Source organism: Coregonus clupeaformis, chromosome 15 (genome assembly GCF_020615455.1).
Source record: "Coregonus clupeaformis isolate EN_2021a chromosome 15, ASM2061545v1, whole genome shotgun sequence".
Taxonomy (NCBI): Eukaryota; Metazoa; Chordata; class Actinopteri; order Salmoniformes; family Salmonidae; genus Coregonus; species Coregonus clupeaformis.
The window spans coordinates 12,879,707-12,900,254 of NC_059206.1; the positions used below are offsets into that span (position 1 = coordinate 12,879,707).

The 20,548-nt window shown below is 45.3% G+C and overlaps 1 protein-coding gene across 1 annotated transcript in view; it reads left to right on the forward strand.

Moving 5' to 3' along the window:
- Window positions 1-20,548, forward strand: part of LOC121583630 (ceramide glucosyltransferase) — a 54,017-nt gene that overhangs the window by 32,348 nt on the left and 1,121 nt on the right. Inside the window, exons 6-9 of the mRNA XM_041899784.2 lie at window positions 15,008-15,186; window positions 18,351-18,437; window positions 18,747-18,933; window positions 19,165-20,548. The exon at window positions 19,165-20,548 is cut by the window's right edge and continues 1,121 nt beyond it. Of these exons, the coding sequence (XP_041755718.1) occupies window positions 15,008-15,186; window positions 18,351-18,437; window positions 18,747-18,933; window positions 19,165-19,335 (624 nt within the window). The 3' untranslated portion in view covers window positions 19,336-20,548. The remainder of the gene's footprint in view (window positions 1-15,007; window positions 15,187-18,350; window positions 18,438-18,746; window positions 18,934-19,164) is intronic.

Below are 20,548 nucleotides of genomic sequence, written 5' to 3' on the forward strand. Positions count from 1 at the left end.
TGTGTGTAGCCTGCTGTAGCTGCTGGTAAAGACTCGGACAGCTGTGTGTAGCCTACTGTAGCTGCTGGTAAAGACTCGGACAGCTGTGTGTAGCCTACTGTAGCTGCTGGTAAAGACTCGGACAGCTGTGTGTAGCCTACTGTAGCTGCTGGTAAAGACTCGGACAGCTGTGTGTAGCCTACTGTAGCTGCTGGTAAAGACTCGGACAGCTGTGTGTAACCTACTGTAGCTGCTGGTAAAGACTCGGACAGCTGTGTGTAGCCTACTGTAGCTGCTGGTAAAGACTCGGACAGCTGTGTGTAGCCTACTGTAGCTGCTGGTAAAGACTCAGCCAGCTGTGTGTAGCCTACTGTAGCTGCCGGTAAAGACTCGGACAACTGTGTGTAGCCTACTGTAGCTGCTGGTAAAGACTCGGCCAGCTGTGTGTAGCCTACTGTAGCTGCTGGTAAAGACTCGGCCAGCTGTGTGTAGCCTACTGTAGCTGCTGGTAAAGACTCAGACAGCTGTGTGTAGCCTACTGTAGCTGCCGGTAAAGACTCGGACAACTGTGTGTAGCCTACTGTAGCTGCTGGTAAAGACTCAGCCAGCTGTGTGTAACCTACTGTAGCTGCTGGTAAAGACTCGGACAGCTGTGTGTAGCTGCTGGTAAAGACTCGGCCAGCTGTGTGTAGCCTACTGTAGCTGCTGGTAAAGACTCGGACAGCTGTGTGTAGCCTACTGTAGCTGCCGGTAAAGTCATTTAAAGCCTCTACTTTATGGATGGACCTTTCCAGTCTATTTTTGTAATGTTGTTATTAAAACAAAATCAGACCACGCCATAGTAGAATGGTTGACCTCTTTACCTAGTCGGCTTGTTGTGTGTTCTATGCGAGATAATTATTCCTCTCGAAGGCGCGTTCAATTTGCGAGAGCCATAGGGAGGGAAACATGTATTCTGACAAGCAGTCAATGCTGAAACAAATTGGCGTCCTATTTAAAAAGAAGATGGAGAACAAGCTATGGAGGAAACATACTGGTTTGGTGCAGCTACAGCCGACTAGTACACAAATAATATTGCGATATTGTCGATACGATATTATATATATATATATATATATATATATATATATATAGTCAAAAATAATATCCCGACATGTAACTGTATGGATATTTTTTTAAATATATAACTTAAGCCCAAACAGATATAATATATGACTTGTTTCAGTAAACTAGGAGAGGCATTTGAACATCTTTTTTTTTTCTTCATGTGCCTTAATAACAAAATAACAAAATAACAAGACAGGTACCTTCCCGCTAGCCATGATTGGCTGAGATAAATGGATGGGCTGGACATGCCGTGAGATGAGTTTGGATTGGTCTGCCATGTAGCGTGCTTCTGTCTATAACATGAGCTGCTCAGTATCATTTTACATTTACATTTTTGTCATTTAGCAGATGCTCTTATCCAGAGCGACTTACAGGAGCAAATAGGGTTAAGTGCCTTGCTCAAGGGCACATCGACAGATTGTTCACCTAGTCGGCTCGGGATTAGAACCAGCAACCTTTCGGTTACTGGCACAACGCTCTTAACCACTAAGCTACCTGCCGCCCACAGTATGTGTTGATAGTCCTTTCTACCGATGCGTTTTTTGAAAGATATAACGTTAGCCATCGAGATCGGTTGGAAAAAGTTGTGATGGGCTACTTTCTGCACACGCCACGGTCAGTGTGAACCGGAGTGACTTGACACAACGCTGGCCAAACAAGATGTAGCTACAAACAAAACAGAGTTGAAGGGTTCCAGTCAGCCGTGAAGCGTTCATCCATGTACACAGGTAAGAGTCTAGCTACATTTTTAGATATTCAAATTTTCCAATTTTGTAAAAGTCGTTTTCATTGCAATTTAAAGCGTACTGTAAGCTAGCTAGTGAACGTTAGCTTGCTGACTCGCTAGCTAATGTTACGTGTATGATCTGTGTAGTAATATTATTCGAATCAGAAATCTAGCTAACCCGGCCGCGGCCGGGAGACCCATGGGGCGGCGCACAATTGGCCCAGCGTCGTCCAGGGTAGGGGAGGGTTTGGCCGGCAGGGATGTTCTTGTCCCATCGCGCACTAGCGACTCCTGTGGCGGGCCGGCCGCAGTGCACGCTGACACGGTAGCCAGGTGTACGGTGTTTCCTCCGACACATTGGTGCGGCTGGCTTCCAGGTTAAGCGAGCAGTGTCAAGAAGCAGTGCGGCTCGGTTGGGTTGTGTTTCGGAGGACGCACGACTCTCGACCTTCGCCTCTCCTGTGTCCGCACGGGAGTGGCAGCGATGGGACAAGACTGTAACTACCAATTAGATACCACGAAAATGGGGGTAAAATACCAACAACAAAAAAACAAAAAAAAATCTAGCTAACATTAAACCTAGTTGATTAGCTTTAGCTACCTGCAGATTTATAATACAACTATGACAATGTTTGTATTGGTAGCAGTATGAGTTGGGATTATGCTGGTTAATTGTTTAGCTAGCTAGCTACATGTCTAAACAAAAGGCTCCACTTCTCCAGATGATTACATGACCCGTCAAGTTAGCCAGGTGTGTCTGGGGGTGTGGCCAGGTGTGTCTGGGGGTGTGGCCAGGTGTGTCTGGGGGTGTGGCCAGGTGGGTCTGGGGGTGTGGCCAGGTGTGTCTGGGGGTGATTACGGTCATCTATTGTATTTCATGAACATCTGTCCATGTCTAGACAATAGTGACCCATCCACTTAGCTAGATGTGGCTAGTGGGGAGTGGTTTAAAGCATTTCTTTCACATGACCCATCAATTTAGACAAGCTGCTCTGGCACCCCATTGGTGGAACCAGCTCCCCCACGACGCCAGGACAGCGGAGTCACTCACCACCTTCCCGGAGACACTTGAAACCCCACCTCTTTAAGGAATACCTGGAATAGTATAAAGTAATCCTTCATCCCCCACCCCCCATAAAAAAAAAAAAGTGGTTGTCCCACTGGCTATCATAAGTTGAATGCACCAATTTGTAAGTCGCTCTGGAAAAGAGCGTCTGCTAAATTATGTAAATGTTTATGGGTAAGCGTCGTCTAATAATTATAAAATATGGGGGGCGCTGTTGGAAGCCAAGGATGTAGCACGCGTCTCCCTATCGCTCCTGAGTTAGTGACCAAATTTATATATTTAACTTCGCAAAACTGCATACATTTCTGTTTGCCCAGGCGTCTGAAGAGACCCATAAACAACTCAGTTCAAGTTTAATAAATTTAAATTCGTAATGACATCAACCCGACCAAAAACAGAGTCTGCAAGAGCAGGCCGCAACAAGCCTGCAACTTCTCCCGACTCACCCCCGCCACCGAACGCTACCAATGCCGGCCCCACGGAAACACTGACTGTGGAGATGCTACAATCCGTGATAGGCACCCTCAAAGCCGACATTTTCGGAAAAATTGACTGTCTCTCTACCAACCTCAGGTCAGAGATATCAACGATCAAAGACGAGCTTAAAAAATCTATCGAGAGTATACAGAATAAGCTCGACGTACATGGGGTGACTTTATCGGATTTGGAGCGAGGGGCTACAGACCACAGCACTCGCATTAGCGAGCTAGAGGCTAACGTCGGCTCATTGACAACTAGGGTGGCATTCCTCGATAATAGATGCGAAGATATGGAAAGTAGAATGCGGAGGAACAACATTCGTCTACTGGGAATACCGGAGGGAGTGGAGGGCCCAAGACCCACGGAGTACATGGCCCAGCTACTTCAGGAGCTGCTCGGGCTAGAGGAGAAGCCATTGCTAGACCGGGCTCACCGCACTCTGCGTAGCCGACCCAGGGATGGAGAACCCCCACGACCATTTGTCATCAGGGTGCATTTCTTTCACGTCCGCAACGACATACTGAGAAGATCGGGAGAAGCATCCCTCTTCTACATAAGGGTAAAAGAGTCTCGATATTTGCGGACTACACAACAGCTGTGGCTAAGAGGCGGGCTAGCTTTGGAGCTGTGAAACGCCAACTACACACCTGCCCGGGCGTGAAGTTCGGCCTCATCTACCCTGCGGTTTTGAGACTGACTTTACCGGACGGCTCCATGCACAGATTCGAGGACCCGGCTATAGCGGCAGATTTCATCAACAAGAACGTGAAAGCGGCTGTTGTACCGCATGGTTTGTAACAAATGGTTGGCTAGCTGGTCTTCCTAGCAGGCTAGTTAGCAGGCCGAATGGGTGACTAACGAAGCCATCTCTGCTGGGTTCATCGACATATGAATGTCATTCTCTTCTTTATCTCTTTATTTCCAGCCCAGGTTTGCCGCCTCTAATGCCAATATCTGGGGGTCTGCATGGCTGTTTCAGTCTGATCATTTACCATCTGCGTCGAGGTTAAACCTCTCTTAATCGAGGATAGTTTTCCTTAGACTCTATTGGGGACCATTCTATTCATGTTTGGCTTACTCTAGTTAAATGGTCACTAATCTTAGGTAGCACAGAGTAAGAGTTATCATGCTTAGCTCTAAACTTTCTTCGTATTTAGGGTTTTGCTTGCATCTCATTTGGGGAGATGCTTCGGCAAGGGCGGGTGTGAGGGAAGGGTTTGTTCACTCTCTATTTGTATATAGTTTGTATATGTTTTTTGTGCCTCTTCGTTTGTCTTTGTTTTTTACATTTGCGCTTTTAGGTTCAACTAAGATCTTCAGTTTACATTGTACCTTGTCCTTTACACATCCTCTCTCTCTCTTAAGATATGACTCAGCCTAGTGTAGCCCATACTGCTGGAGGGAATGGCTTTAATTTTCTTACTTGGAACTGCAGGGGCATAAATAACCCAGTTAAACGTAGTAAGGTGCTACACCATCTTCATCATTTGAAAGCTCACATCATCTTTCTCCAAGAAACTCATCTGAAGGTATCACAACACTCAAGTCTTAGGTGCAGATGGGTGGGTCAGGTGTTCCATTCCTCATTTCAGAGTAAGGCGAGAGGGGTGGCTATTTTACTTCACAGATCGGTACCTTTTACATGTTCTAAGGTGATCGCAGATCCCCATGGTAGATATATAATTGTCAGTGGTAGGCTGCTCAATACAAAGGTTCTTCTTGTTAATATCTATGCTCCTAATTGGGACAATGGTGATTTTTTTCAAATCGGTTTTCTCTACACTCCCAGATATGTCCACCCATATGTTGATTTTAGGAGGTGACTTTAACTGTTGGTTAGACCCACAATTGGATCGATCCTCCACTAAACCTACCACCCTATCAACCTCAGCTAGAGTTGTTCGAACCTTTATGTCTGAATTCGCAGTCTCAGATCCTTGGAGAATGGCTAATCCAGCTGGGAAAGCATACTCTTTTTTCTCATCGGTTCACCACACTTTCACGCGCATAGACTACTTCCTTGTTGATGACCGGCTCCTCCACTCCATATCTTCATGTTCATATAACCCAATTGTTGTATCTGACCACGCCCCTGTTACTATGGAAGTAGCTTTTCAAAATGTTGACAATCAGCGACCGCCTTGGCGACTAAAAAACTCAACTGCTCAGTAATGAACACTTTGTCAATTTTGTTTTGAGTCAAATCGACTTTTTCATGATTACAAATAGAACCCCAAACATCTCTGCGTCTACTCTCTGGGAAACTTTGAAAGCTTATATCAGAGGTGAAATTATCTCCTACACCGCACATGAGAACAAATTGAAAAGGAATAGGTTATCTATGCTAACACGCTGTATTGCCCAATTAGATGACATTTATGCCGTTTCACCATCCCCGGATATTTATAAGGAACGTTTAACTCTGCAAGCAGAATTTGACACACTATTAACAGACCAGGTTACTGAAATGCTTGTCAAGTCTAGGAGCACTTACTATGAACAAGGAGAGAAAGCCAGTAAATTATTAGCTCACAAGTTACGTCAACAATCATCATCATCTCAGATTACAAAAATTCGTACATCATCTGGGATATCATTAGATCCTGGGGGGATCAATGAGGAGTTCAAGAGATTTTACCAGTCTCTATATACCTCTGAAAGTAAAGCGGATACACTGGAATTGGATAATTTCTTCCACTCACTATCTGTGCCTTCGGTCGGCCGGGATTTGGTAAAAAATTAGAGCAGCCGATCACTGTTGAAGAACTGTCTAACGCTGTCAAATCCCTTCAATCTGGGAGAAGCCCAGGGCCTGATGGCTACCCGACAGAGTTTTATAAAAAGTTTATCACCAAAATAGCCCCTATTCTAATTGAAATGTACAATGATGCATTTGTAAATGGTGCTCTCCCACATACTCTCACTCAAGCAACCATTTGTGTTATTCTTAAAAAAAACAAAGACCCTCTTGACTGTGCATCATACCGTCCAATTAGCCTGCTAAATGTGGACTATAAAATTCTAGCCAAAATTCTGGCAACGCGGCTAGAAACAGTCCTCCCATCAATTATCTCTCCGGATCAAACAGGATTTATAAAAATAGACACTCATTCTTCAATCTCCGAAGATTATTTAATATTATATACAATCCTTCTGTCGACAATACCTCTGAAGCCATTATATCCCTGGACGCGGAGAAAGCGTTTGATCGGGTGGAATGGAAATACCTTTTACACTCTAAATAAATTTGGCTTTGGCTCCAAATTCATGACCTGGATAAAACTTCTGTACTCATCCCCCAAGCCTCTGTCAGGACTAATAACACTCAATCAGATCGCTTCCCTTTGCAAAGATCGACACGTCAGGGTTGCCCTTTAAGTCCCTTACTGTTTGCCCTCGCCATAGAGCCACTTGCAATAGCACTTCGCTCCAACCCCCTCATCAAAGGCATAGTCAGATACGGGCACGAACACAAACTGTCTTTATATGCAGATGATTTATTAATATACACATCCAATCTTTCTGTCTCTGTCCCTGCTGCCCTTGCCACTTTCGCATCCTTCGGTCACATATCAGGGTATAAACTAAATCTCAGTAAAAGTGAATTGATGCCACTTAACATGGCTGCAAAAAAATCCCCCTTTACATAACTTGCCATTTAAAATAGCACACAGTAGTTTTATTTATCTCGGGGTACATGTCACAATTAGGTTTGAAAACCTTTTTCAAGCCAACTTTGCTCCTCTCTTAACCCGTACTAAGGACGATTTGGAACGGTGGTCTTTGCTACACCTCTCCTTAGTTGCTAGAATTAACTCTATTAAAATGAATACTCTCCCTAAATTCTTATACCTCTATCAGTGCCTTCCAATATTTCTACCCAATACATTTTTCAAAAAGATCGACGGCCTAATTCTACCCTTTATATGGGACAAAAAGCCTCCTAGGATGCGAAAACAGCTCTTGCAGAGGCCCAAACCAGACGGCGGTCTAGCTCTACCAGATTTCAGATTCTATTATTGGGCCGCTAACCTTAGGATCATTCAGTACTGGTTGCAGAGCAGAGTAATATTCCCACCCCCAACTTGGCTGGAGATGGAGGCTGCCTCGTCTACACCGGCATCACTGTCTTCCCTCGCTCACTCCTCTATTACAGGCCCTTACTCCTCCTTCACCAATAATACATGTGTCAAAACAACATTGAAGATCTGGAATCAATTTAGGCGCCACTTTGGGTTTCAAACAACCTCTTCCTTGGCTCCGGTAGCCTCAAACCCAGCTTTTCCCCATCTATGATTGATGGTGCTTTCTCAACATGGTCTAATCTCGGTATTAAAAGATTCAGAGATCTGTATACTAACAATACATTTAGTACGTTTCAACAACTATCAGCTAAATTTGGTCTCCCCAGACATCATTTTTTTAGGTTCTTACAAGTCCGGAGTTACATCCGCAGCATAGATCCAGGATTCCCCAACCTTTCTAGTGGAACACAGTTCGACACATTTCTCACCCCACTTCCTAATCAGAAAGGCACATTGTCAATAATCTATAGTCAAATTTGCTCACTACAAGCCATCTCATTAAACAATATCAAATCCTCTTGGGAGGAGGAACTGGGTGAGGAAATATCTGATGAACTATGGGAAGGGGCACTCAAAAGGGTACATAGCTCTTCTATTTGCGCTCGACACGGCCTCATCCAATGCAAACTCATTCATAGGGCCCACTGGACCAAAGCAAGACTATAAAAAATTTACAAGGATGTGAACCCTAATTGTGTTCGATGTAACCAGTCCCCTGCTAATCATGTGCACATGTTTTGGTGCTGCCCATCTCTTGTTGGTTTCTGGAAAGACATCTTTAACACACTCTCAGAAGTAAGCGGCACACAGATCGAGCCAGACCCTCTCATTGCATTATTTGGAGTTTCCTTACCCACAATACAATTGACCAAAATGAATAAGGATGTAATTGCCTTTGTCACGTTGTTAGCGAGACGATTAATTTTACTTAGATGGAAATCCTCTGCAGCCCCTTCTCATGCTCTTTGGATTAAATCTATTTTGAATTGCATAAAGTTGGAGAAAATAAAACAGACACTCAATGGGTCTGTAGACAAATTTTATGCAAAGTGGGCTCCCTTCTTTTCTTATGTCAAAAGAATACATTTCCCTGCAGTTCCAGAGTGATGTATATTTATATATTGGTGATGTAAGAAGCCTGGTATGTGCATATACGACATCTCGGATGTTAAGGACGGTAATAACTGTGCTAGCTGACCTATAACAACTGGATCAAAACAGATATTCTTCCTTTTTTTTTTTTTTTTTTTGTGTTTTATCTTATTTATGTACTTAATGTCTATTTTTTCTTTCATGTCTGTCTCTCCATGTTTTGCTGTATCGTTGTCTTCAAATTGTTGTTCCATATTCATACCAAATAACTTTCAAGTGCAATTATTTACTAAATGCTGGTACTGAAAATTCAATAAACAAAGTATATAAAAAAATAATAATTATAAAATATTTTTATCAGGACACTTTCTGTTTTTGATATTGCTACTATGCAAATATCCAAGTAACCATTTCACGGTACCGTTTACACCTTCTGTATCCTGTGCATGTGACAAATACACTTAGATTTTATTTGATATAGAGTTTGTTTACCAGAGACGGTACAGTGAAGAACAACTTGACCTGCACCAAAGTCAGATTAGGATAAAGGCCAAGGACCTGATACAGTGTATTTTACCTGGAGTTTTTATTTATTGTAGGCTGCTACTTTCACCACTTTTAGTCTTGGAATCTTTGGTTGTTTACTACACTACTCACTCTGTTTAGCACATGGCCTCACACCTGAATCGTTAAAGAGATGGGTGGGGCTAAGGCTTTAGAGGGTGTGAACAATGCTGAATGGGTGTAGACAAAGAAGAGCTCTCCAGTAGGTGTACCAAAACATTCTCGGGCCACTTTGTCAAAAGTGGGGTTACAAGTTTATCAACTTTCAAAGCAGAATTACTTTCCCATTGTTCCTCAACTGCAGTGTATTTTATACCATTCTGTATCTCTGAGTCTCTACTTTTATCCAATGTAAAAAACACAATTCAAGATTTTGCTAGATAGGACCGAATCCAGGTGGTGGGTCACATATTTGACTAAAACATAATAATTTCAAACCTTGCTTACATTTGTATATACGATAATGTCTCTCTATTATGCGTGGGAATACTTGGGAACAGATTTCCAAAAATTGAATCACTTGGAGCTGATTTTCCAGATTTTTTGCTCAAATAAAACCACCCGCGGGACGCCAGGACCCGGGCTCATGGATGGCTAACTCGCTCTCTTCCATCTCCACTGAGTTGTGTAGATCTGCTTTTTAGTTTTTACGTGTGAAATGATCTACAGTGCACTTTAAAATGGGAGGAATTGGTGCCGTAAGGGCATTTCAGATGGTTGTTAGGGAACCTTTTTACTGAATAAATTATTTTGTATGATTGTGCTTTTCGTGTAGTGTATTCTAGTGTATAATAACGTGTATTTTATTGTGTATATGAATGTGTAGTTTAATGTGTTTATTGTATTTTGATGTGTATTGTGGTGCTGGTCATCTGGTCTCAGCATTGACTCAAAATAAAGGTGAAATAAAAACGTTTTTATTGGCCATCTGTTTGTTTGACAGGTGTATAAAGCAGGTACCATCGTGCTCAAATGTAAACTTAAATAGTATTTGTTTGGTGCATTATACCAATGAACAATAAAGTAAAGCAAATGAAGGGTGGTTCGCACACAAAGAAATTGACCGAAGTTCAGAAATGTATTTCGGAAAATATTCAGACCCCTAGACTTTTTCAATATTTTGTTACATTACAGCCTTATTCTAAAATTGATTAAATAAATACAAATCCTCATCAATCTACACACATTACCCCATAATGACAAAGCAAAAACAGGTTTTTAGAAATGTTTGCTAATTTATTAAAAATACAAAACTGAAATATCACATTTACATAAGTATTCAGACCCTTTACTCAGTGCTTTGTTGAAGCACCATCAGCAGCCATTACAGCCTTGAGTCTTCTTGGGTATGACGCTACAAGCTTGGCACACCTGTATTTGGGGAGTTTCTCCCATTCTTCTCTGCAGATCCTCTCAAGCTCTATCAGGTGGGATGGGGAGAATCGCTGCACAGCTATTTTCAGGTCTCTCCAGACATTTCTACAGAATTGAAGGTCCCCAAGAACACAGTGGCCTCCATCATTCTTAAATGGAAGAAGTTTGGAACCACCAACACTCTTTCTAGAGCTGGCCGCCCGGCCAAACTGAGCAATCAGGGGAGAAGGACCTTGGTCAGGGAGGTGACTCTGACAGAGCTCCAGAGTTCCTCTGTGGAGATGGGAGAACCTTCCAGAAGGACAACCATCTTTGCAGCACTCCACCAATCAGGCCTTTATGGTAGAGTGGCCAGACGGAAGCCACTCCTCAGTAAAAGGCACATGACAGCCCACTTGGCGTTTGCCAAAAGGCACCTAAAGACTCTCAGACCATGAGAAACAAGATTCTCTGGTCTGATGAAACCAAGATTGAACTCTTTGGCCTGAATGCCAAGCGTCATGTCTGGAGGAAACCTGACACCATCCCTACGGTGAAGCATGGTGGTGGCAGCATCATGCTGTGGGGATGTTTTCAGCGGCAGGGACTGGGAGACTAGTCAGGATCGAGGGAAAGATGAACTGAGCAAAGTACAGAAAAATCTTTGAAAACCTGCTCCAGAGCGAAGATTCACCTTCCAACAGGACAACGACCCTAAACACACAGCGAAGACAACACAGGAGTGGCTTCGGGACAAGTCTCTGAATGTCCTTGAGTGGCCCAGCCAGAGCCCGGACTTGAACCCGATCTAACATCTTTGGAGAGACCTGAAAATAGCTGTGCAGCGACGCTCCCCATCCAACCTGAGAGAGCTTGAGAGGATCTGCAGAGAAGAATGGGAGAAACTCCCCAAATACAGGTGTGCCAAGCTTGTACCGTCATACCCAAGAAGACTCAAGGCTGTAATCGCTGCCAAAGCCACTTCAAAGTACTGAGTAAAGGGACTGAATACTTATGTAAATCAAATAAAATTGTATTTGTCACCTAGACTTGGCGCACCGGTACCGCTTGCCGTGCGGTAGCAGAGAGAACAGTCTATGACTAGGGTGGCTGGAGTCTTTGACAATTGTTAGGGGCTTCCTCTGACACCGCCTGGTATAGAGGTCCTGGATGGCAGGAAGCTTGGCCCCAGTGATGTACTGGGCCGTACGCACTACCCTCTGTTGTGCCTTGCGGTCGGAGGCCGAGCAGTTGTCACACTAGGCAGTGATGAAACCAGTCAGGATGCTCTCGATGGTGCAGCTGTAGAATCTTTTGAGGATCTGAGGACCCATGCCAAATGTCTCTTTAGGGGGAATAGGTTTTGTCGTGCCCTCTTCACGACTGTCTTGGTGTGCTTGGACCATTTTAGTTTGTTGTTGATGTGGACACCAAGGAACTCGAAGCTCTCAACCTGCTCCACTACAGCCCCGTTGATTTACATTTTAAATTTTAGTCATTTAGCAGACGCTCTTATCCAGAGCGACTTACAGTTAGTTTCATACTGCTCCACTAAAGCCCTGTCGATGAGAATGGGGTCGTGCTCAGTCCTCTTTTTTTTCCTGTAGTCCACAATTATCTCCTGTGTCTTGGTCACGTTGAGGGAGAGGTTGTTGTCCTGGCACCACACGGCCAGGTCTCTGACCTCCTCCCTATAGGCTGTCTCGTCGTTGTCGGTGATCAGGCCTACCACTGTTGTGTCGTCGGCAAACTTAATGATGGTGTTGGAGTTGTTCCTGGCAATGCAGTCATGGGTGAACAGGGAGTACAGGAGGGAACTGAGCACGCACCCCTGAGGGGCCCCCGTGTTGAGGATCAGCGTGGCAGATGTGTTGTTACCTACCCTTACCACCTGGGGGCGGCCCGTCAGGAAGTCCAGGATCCAGTTGCAGAGGGAGGTGTTTAGTCCCAGGGTCCATAGCTTAGTGATGAGCTTTGAGGGCACTATGGTGTTGAACGCTGAGCTGTAGTCAATGAAAATCATTCTCACATAGGTGTTCCTTTTGTCCAGGTGGGAAAGGGCAGTGTGGAGCGCAATAGAGATTGCGTCATCTGTGGATCTGTTGGTGCGGTATGCAAATTGGAGTGTCTCTAGGGTTTCTGGGATGATGGTGTTGATGTGAGCCATGACCAGCCTTTCAAAGCACTTCATGGTTACAGACGTGAGTGCTATTAGGTTGGTAGTCATTTAAGCAGGTTATCTTAGTGTTCTTGTGCAGAGGGACTATGGTGGTCTGCTTGAAACATGTTGGTATTACAGACTCAGGCAGGGAGAGGTTGGAAATGTCAGTGAAGACACTTGCCAGTTGGTCAGTGCATGCTTGGAGTACACGTCCTGGTAATCCGTCTGGCCCTGCGGCCTTGTGAATGTTGACCTGCTTAAAAGTCTTACTCACAACGGCTACGGAGAGTGTGATCACATAGTCATCCGGAACAGCTGATGCTCTCATCCACGCTTCAGTGTTGCTTGCCTCTAAGTGAGCATAGAAGTGATTTAGCTCGTCTGGTAGGCTTGTGTCACTTGGCAGCTCGCGGCTGTGCTTCCCTTTGTAGTCTAATAGTTTGCAAGCCCTGCCCCATCCGACGAGCGTTAGAGACGGTGTAGTACGATTCAATCTTAGTCCTGTATTGACGCTTTGCCTGTTTGATGGTTCGTCGGAGGGCATAGAGGTATTTCTTATAAGCGTCCGGGTTAGAGTCCCGTTCCTTGAAAGTGGCAGCTCTACCCTTTAGCTCAGTGCGGATGTTGCCTGTAATCCATGGCTTCTGGTTGGGGTATGTACGTACGGTCACTGTGGGGACGACGTCATCAATGCACTTATTGATGAAGCCAGTGACTGATGTGGTGTACTCCTCAATGCTATCTGAAGAATCCCGGAACATATTCCAGTCTGTGCTAGCAAAACAGACCTGTAGCTTAGCATCTGCTTCATCTGACCACTTTTTTATTGACCGAGTCACTAGTGCTTCCTGCTTTAGTTTTAGCTTGTAAGCAGGAATCAGGAGGATAGATTTTTGCCAAATGGAGGATGAGGGAGAGCTTTGTACGCGTCTCTGTGTGTGGAGTAAAGGTGGTCTAGAGTTTTTTTTAACATGCTGGTAGAAATGAGGTAAAATGGACTTAAGTTTCCCTGCATTAAAGTCCCCGGCCACTAGGAGCGCCGCCTCTGGATGAGCGTTTTCCTGTTTGCTTACGGCCGTATACAATTAATTGAGTGCAGTCTTAATGCCAGCATTGGTTTGTGGTGGTAAATAGACAGCTATGAAAAATATAGATGAAAACTCTCTTGGTAAATAGTGTGGTCTACAGCTTATCATAAGGTACTCTACCTCAGGCGAGCAAAACCTCGAGACTTCCTTAGATATCGTGCACCAGCTGTTGTTTACAAATATACATAGACCGCCACCCCTTGTCTTACCGGAGTCAGCCGTTCTATCCTGCCGATGTAGCGTATATCCCGCCAGCTGTATGTTATTCATGTCTTCGTTCAGCCACGACTCGGTGAAACATAAGATATTACAGTTTTTAATGTCCCGTTGGTAGGATATACGTACTTGTAGTTCGTCCACTTTATTATCAAGTGATTGTAAGTTGGCCAATAGTATCGAAGGCAGATTAGCCACTCGTCGCCAGCTCCTTACCAAGCACCCTGATCTCCTTCTGCGATATCTCCTTTTCTTTCTACTGTGAATGACGGGGATGAGGGCCCTGTTGGGTGTCTGGAGCAAATCCCTCTCGTCCGACTCACTAAAGAAAAATGATTTGTCCAGTTCGAGGTGAGTAATCGCTGTTCTGATGTCCAGAATCTCTTTTCGGTCATAAGAGACGGTAGCAGCAACATTATATACAAAATAAGTTACAAACAATGAGAAAAAACACACAAAATAGCACGGTTGGTTAAGAGCCCAGAAAACGGCTGCCATCCCCTCCGGCGCCATTCAAATGTGATATTTCAGTTTTTTATTTTAAATAAATTAGCAAGACTTTCTAAAAACCTGTTTTTGCTTTGTCATTAGAGAGTATTGTGTGTAGATTGAGTGTGTAATAATATATATATATATATATATATATATATATATATATATATATATATATATAAATAAAATAAAAAATTATATATTTTTTTTCTATTTTAAATCCATTTTTAAAGTAAGGCTGTAACGTAACAAAATGTGTAAAAAGTCAAGAGGTCTGAATACTTTCCAAAGGCACTATAAAATACTAAAAACCAGCAAATCAGATCCAAGTGATTTGGAAAACATGTTCCACAGTAGTCCCACGGATGATAGAGAGATATATGTGATTGTATACAAATGTAATGTGATTATGTTTTAGTCAAATATTATATCTGTTTGGCCATCTTGCGGCCAATTTGCAGTCTACAAATTATTTGTAATTATGTTCCGGCCACCTGCCCATCCACTCAAGAAAAAACGGAATCTAGTTGATTATCCCTGGTCTAGGGGTCTTAGGCCTGGCAAACTTATCACTAATCTTCCTCCATTTCCTAACAGGTGTACTTTGGCACGTCCCACCCGCGCTCCTATATCTCAGCCAACGTGACGGGTATTAAGTGTGTGACAGGAATGTCGTGTCTGATGAGGAAAGATATCCTGGACCAGGCTGGAGGGCTGATCGCCTTCGCTCAATACATCGCTGAGGACTACTTCATGGCTAAGGCCATTGCTGACAGGTGCAGTCATTACCACATCCCAAATGGCACCCTATTCCCTACTGTTAGATGTTACCACATCCCAAATGGCACCCTATTCCCTACTGTTTGTTTTCCATTTCATTTCTATTGTTTACGTCTTTTGCCTTCTAGTCCTCCCCCAACATTGACTTGTCTCTAGTCCTCCCCCAACACTATGACCTGTTTCTAGTCCTCCCCCAACACTATGACCTGTCTGTAGTCCTCCCCCAACACTATGACCTGTTTCTAGTCCTCCCCCAACACTATGACCTGTCTCTAGTCCTCCCCCAACACTATGACCTGTTTCTAGTCCTCCCCCAACACTATAACCTGTTTCTAGTCCTCCCCAACACTATGACCTGTTTCTAGTCCTCCCCCAACACTATGACCTGTTTCTAGTCCTCCCCCAACACTGACCTGTCTCTAGTCCTCCCCCAACACTATGACCTGTTTCTAGTCCTCCCCCAACACTGACCTGTCTCTAGTCCTCCCCCAACACTGACCTGTCTCTAGTCCTCCCCCAACACTGACCTGTCTCTAGTCCTCCCCCAACACTGACCTGTCTCTAGTCCTCCCCCAACACTATAACCTGTTTCTAGTCCTCCCCAACACTATGACCTGTTTCTAGTCCTCCCCCAACACTATGACCTGTTTCTAGTCCTCCCCCAACACTGACCTGTTTCTAGTCCTCCCCCAACACTGACCTGTCTCTAGTCCTCCCCCAACACTATGACCTGTTTCTAGTCCTCCCCCAACACTGACTTGTCTCTAGTCCTCCCCCAACACTATAACCTGTTTCTAGTCCTCCCCCAACACTATGACCTGTTTCTAGGCCTCCCCCAACACTATGACCTGTTTCTAGTCCTCCCCCAACACTATGACCGGTTTCTAGTCCTCCCCCAACACTGACCTGTCTCTAGTCCTCCCTAACACTATGACCTGTCTCTAGTCCTCCCCCAACACTATGACCTGTTTCTAGTCCTCCCCAACACTATGACCTGTCTCTAGTCCTCCCCCAACACTATGACCTGTTTCTAGTCCTCCCCCAACACTGACCTGTCTCTAGTCCTCCCCCAACACTATGACCTGTTTCTAGTCCTCCCCCAACACTGACCTGTCTCTAGTCCTCCCCCAACACTGACCTGTCTGTAGTCCTCCCCCAACACTGACCTGTCTCTAGTCCTCCCCCAACACTGACCTGTCTCTAGTCCTCCCCAACACTATGACCTGTCTCTAGTCCTCCCCCAACACTATGACCTGTCTGTAGTCCTCCCCCAACACTGACCTGTCTCTAGTCCTCCCCCAACACTATGACCTGTTTCTAGTCCTCCCCCAACACTATGACCTGTCTCTAGTCCTCCCCCAACACTATGACCTGTCTCTAGTCCTCCCCCAACACTATGACCTGTCTCTAGTCCTCCCCCAACACTATGACCTGTCTCTAGTCCTCCCCAACACTATGACCTGTCTGTAGTCCTCCCCCAACACTATGACCTGTCTCTAGTCCTCCCCCAACACTGACCTGTCTCTAGTCCTCCCCCAACACTGACCTGTCTCTAGTCCTCCCCCAACACTATGACCTGTCTCTAGTCCTCCCCCAACACTGACCTGTCTCTAGTCCTCCCCCAACACTATGACCTGTTTCTAGTCCTCCCCAACACTATGACCTGTTTCTAGTCCTCCCCAACACTATGACCTGTTTCTAGTCCTCCCCAACACTATGACCTGTCTCTAGTCCTCCCCCAACACTGACCTGTCTCTAGTCCTCCCCCAACACTATGACCTGTCTCTAGTCCTCCCCCAACACTGACCTGTCTCTAGTCCTCCCCCAACACTATGACCTGTCTCTAGTCCTCCCCCAACACTGACCTGTTTCTAGTCCTCCCCCAACACTATGACCTGTCTCTAGTCCTCCCCCAACACTGACCTGTCTCTAGTCCTCCCCCAACACTATGACCTGTCTCTAGTCCTCCCCCAACACTGACCTGTCTCTAGTCCTCCCCCAACACTATGACCTGTCTCTAGTCCTCCCCCCAACACTGACCTGTCTCTAGTCCTCCCCAACACTATGACCTGTCTCTAGTCCTCCCCCCAACACTGACCTGTCTCTAGTCCTCCCCCAACACTATGACCTGTTTCTAGTCCTCCCCAACACTATGACCTGTTTCTAGTCCTCCCCAACACTATGACCTGTTTCTAGTCCTCCCCAACACTATGACCTGTCTCTAGTCCTCCCCCCAACACTGACCTGTCTCTAGTCCTCCCCCAACACTATGACCTGTCTCTAGTCCTCCCCCAACACTGACCTGTCTCTAGTCCTCCCCCAACACTATGACCTGTCTCTAGTCCTCCCCCAACACTGACCTGTTTCTAGTCCTCCCCCAACACTATGACCTGTCTCTAGTCCTCCCCCAACACTGACCTGTTTCTAGTCCTCCCCCAACACTATGACCTGTCTCTAGTCCTCCCCCAACACTATGACCTGTCTCTAGTCCTCCCCAACACTATGACCTGTCTCTAGTCCTCCCCCAACACTATGACCTGTCTCTAGTCCTCCCCCAACACTATGACCTGTTTCTAGTCCTCCCCCAACACTATGACCTGTTTCTAGTCCTCCCCCAACACTATGACCTGTTTCTATTCCTCCCCAACACTATGACCTGTCTCTAGTCCTCCCCCAACACTGACCTGTCTCTAGTCCTCCCCCAACACTATGACCTGTTTCTATTCCTCCCCAACACTATGACCTGTCTCTAGTCCTCCCCCAACACTATGACCTGTCTCTAGTCCTCCCCCAACACTGTGACCTGGTTTTATTGATTATTGCTCCACTAAACACCAGTTATTGATAATGCTGTGGTATGGTTTATTGATGCACTTCCATTCCATACTCAGAAGAAATACAAAATTGTAAAAACATGTGATGGCCATTGTCCAGGTCTTTACTCTAGGTGTTAAAGGGGAAGTCTATGATAATGGTTCCTCACCCTGAAAATAGTCTATAGGCCAGGACAAACTGTAACCCACGGTCGGTTTTCTTTAAACAGACACTAGAAACGCCAGCTAATTTAAGCTAAACCACTGCTAGCTAACAATCAACGGGAGTGATTGCGGCTGAACTTCCCCTTTAACTGAAGGCTGACTGTTTTCTTTGACCCTCACAGGGGATGGAAGTTCTCCATGGCAACGCAGGTAGCCATGCAGAACTCTGGGTCCTATTCGATTGCTCAGTTCCAGTCCCGCATGATCAGGTAAGCCATCCGGGCTTTGTGTTTGTCCACATATCCCATAGAGGAAGACCCAGAGGGATAACGTGTTCTAGAGCAGAGTTGTCAGTCTGAATTCCTGGAGGGAAAAGGGTCTGTGGGATTTCGCTCTTCTTTGGACTTGATGGATCCGTGAAAACCAAAGCAGACACACCTATCCAGTTCAACACATTGTTCATTTAGCTGTTGTATTAGTCCCCTAATAGTCCATTTTAAAGTCCACTGACTGACCTGCTGCATTTGGGGAAAGTCTTCAGTTTCTACTAAGGTGTCTCATCCTAATTCACCCCTCAGGTGGGCCAAGCTTCGTATCAACATGCTCCCCGCCACCATCTGTGAGCCCATCTCGGAGTGTTTCGTAGCCAGCCTGATCATTGGCTGGGCAGCGCATCACGTGTTCCGCTGGGATATAATGGTCTTCTTCATGTGCCACTGTCTGGCCTGGTTCATCTCTGACTACATCCAGCTCCGAGGGGTCCAGGTACATGCACGCACACACAGGTTTAGGGACCGGATGGAGTGCGCTCTACTCCTAACACTCTCTACTGACTCTCAATAGCTGCTTTTACATTGTCACACTTAATCTGTGCACCCCAAGTGCTTGCTAGCGCCAGAGAGGTTTTGAAAGTCAAGAGACTCGAGTAGCGATTTACTTCCTGTAACTTGAGACAGAAACATGGAGAATAAAGCTGTAGCTGTTTATTTAACACAGGGTGGTGCGCCAGCCTTCTCCAAACTGGACTACGCTGTAGCCTGGTTCATCAGAGAGTCCATGACCATCCAGATCTTCCTGTCGGCGCTGTGGGACCCCACCATCAGCTGGAGAACGGGGCGCTACAGGTTACGATGTGGAGGTACGGCCGAGGAGATCCTGGACGTATAGCTGCCTGCCTGAGTCCCACCTAAAGGGACCATAACCTGGGTCCAATCACCCCCCAGGGGCCAGAGACAATACCAGACACAGACTGAACTGCCTCCCAAATGGCACCCTATTCCCTATATAGTGCACTTTCTGACCTGGACCCACACTTGCCCATACTTTTTGCTCTGCTCAAAAGTAGTGGACTATGCAGAGAATAGGGTGCCATTTGGGACGTGGCCAGAGAGATGGTAACATTGAGAAGAAAGAAAGAAACAGCTATGGGCATGAGGAACAGTAGAAGAAGAGAGAAAGAAACAGCTATGGGCATGAGGAACAGTAGAAGAAGAGAGAAAGAAACAGCTATGGGCATGAGGAACAGTAGAAGAAGAGAGAAACAAACAGCTATGGGCATGAGGAACAGTAGAAGAAGAGAGAAACAAACAGCTATGGGCATGAGGAACAGTAGAAGAAGAGAGAAACAAACAGCTATGGGCATGAGGAACAGTAGAAGAAGAGAGAAACAAACAGTCCTCCAAAGTGTTGGCCGTTTTTAACCTGTGTGTTAAAATGTTTTGATTCTTTGTTACCGGAGCTATTTTCTCCCTGTTTTATTTAAACTCTTACTTCAACTGTCAAGGGTCTCCTGCTCTTCTCCGGGAGAGTTACTTCCTGGTTGTGAAGGCTTTTATTACAACCCAGCACTAACACACTTTGGTCTGGACCATGATTAGCTGATTGGGTGTATTAGTGCAGAGCTGGAACAAAAGCCTGCACCCCCCTGACTCTCTACAGTATGACAGTCTGCTTTACATTCTTTCCCTGAAGTATGAGAATCCTCATCTTCTTAACGTGAAGTTCCTCTGACTCGTCTGGTCTGTCAGTGTTCTGTATTTAAACAGAGACTGTCTGGTCTGTCAGTGTTCTGTATTTAAACAGAGACTGTCTGGTCTGTCAGTGTTCTGTATTTAAACAGAGACTGTCTGGTCTGTCAGTGTTCTGTATTTAAACAGAGACTGTCTAGTCTGTCAGTGTTCTGTATTTAAACAGAGACTGTCTGGTCTGTCAGTGTTCTGTATTTAAACAGAGACTGTCTGGTCTGTCAGTGTTCTGTATTTAAACAGAGACTGTCTAGTCTGTCAGTGTTCTGTATTTAAACAGAGACTGTCTAGTCTGTCAGTGTTCTGTATTTAAACAGAGACTGTCTAGTCTGTCAGTGTTCTGTATTTAAACAGAG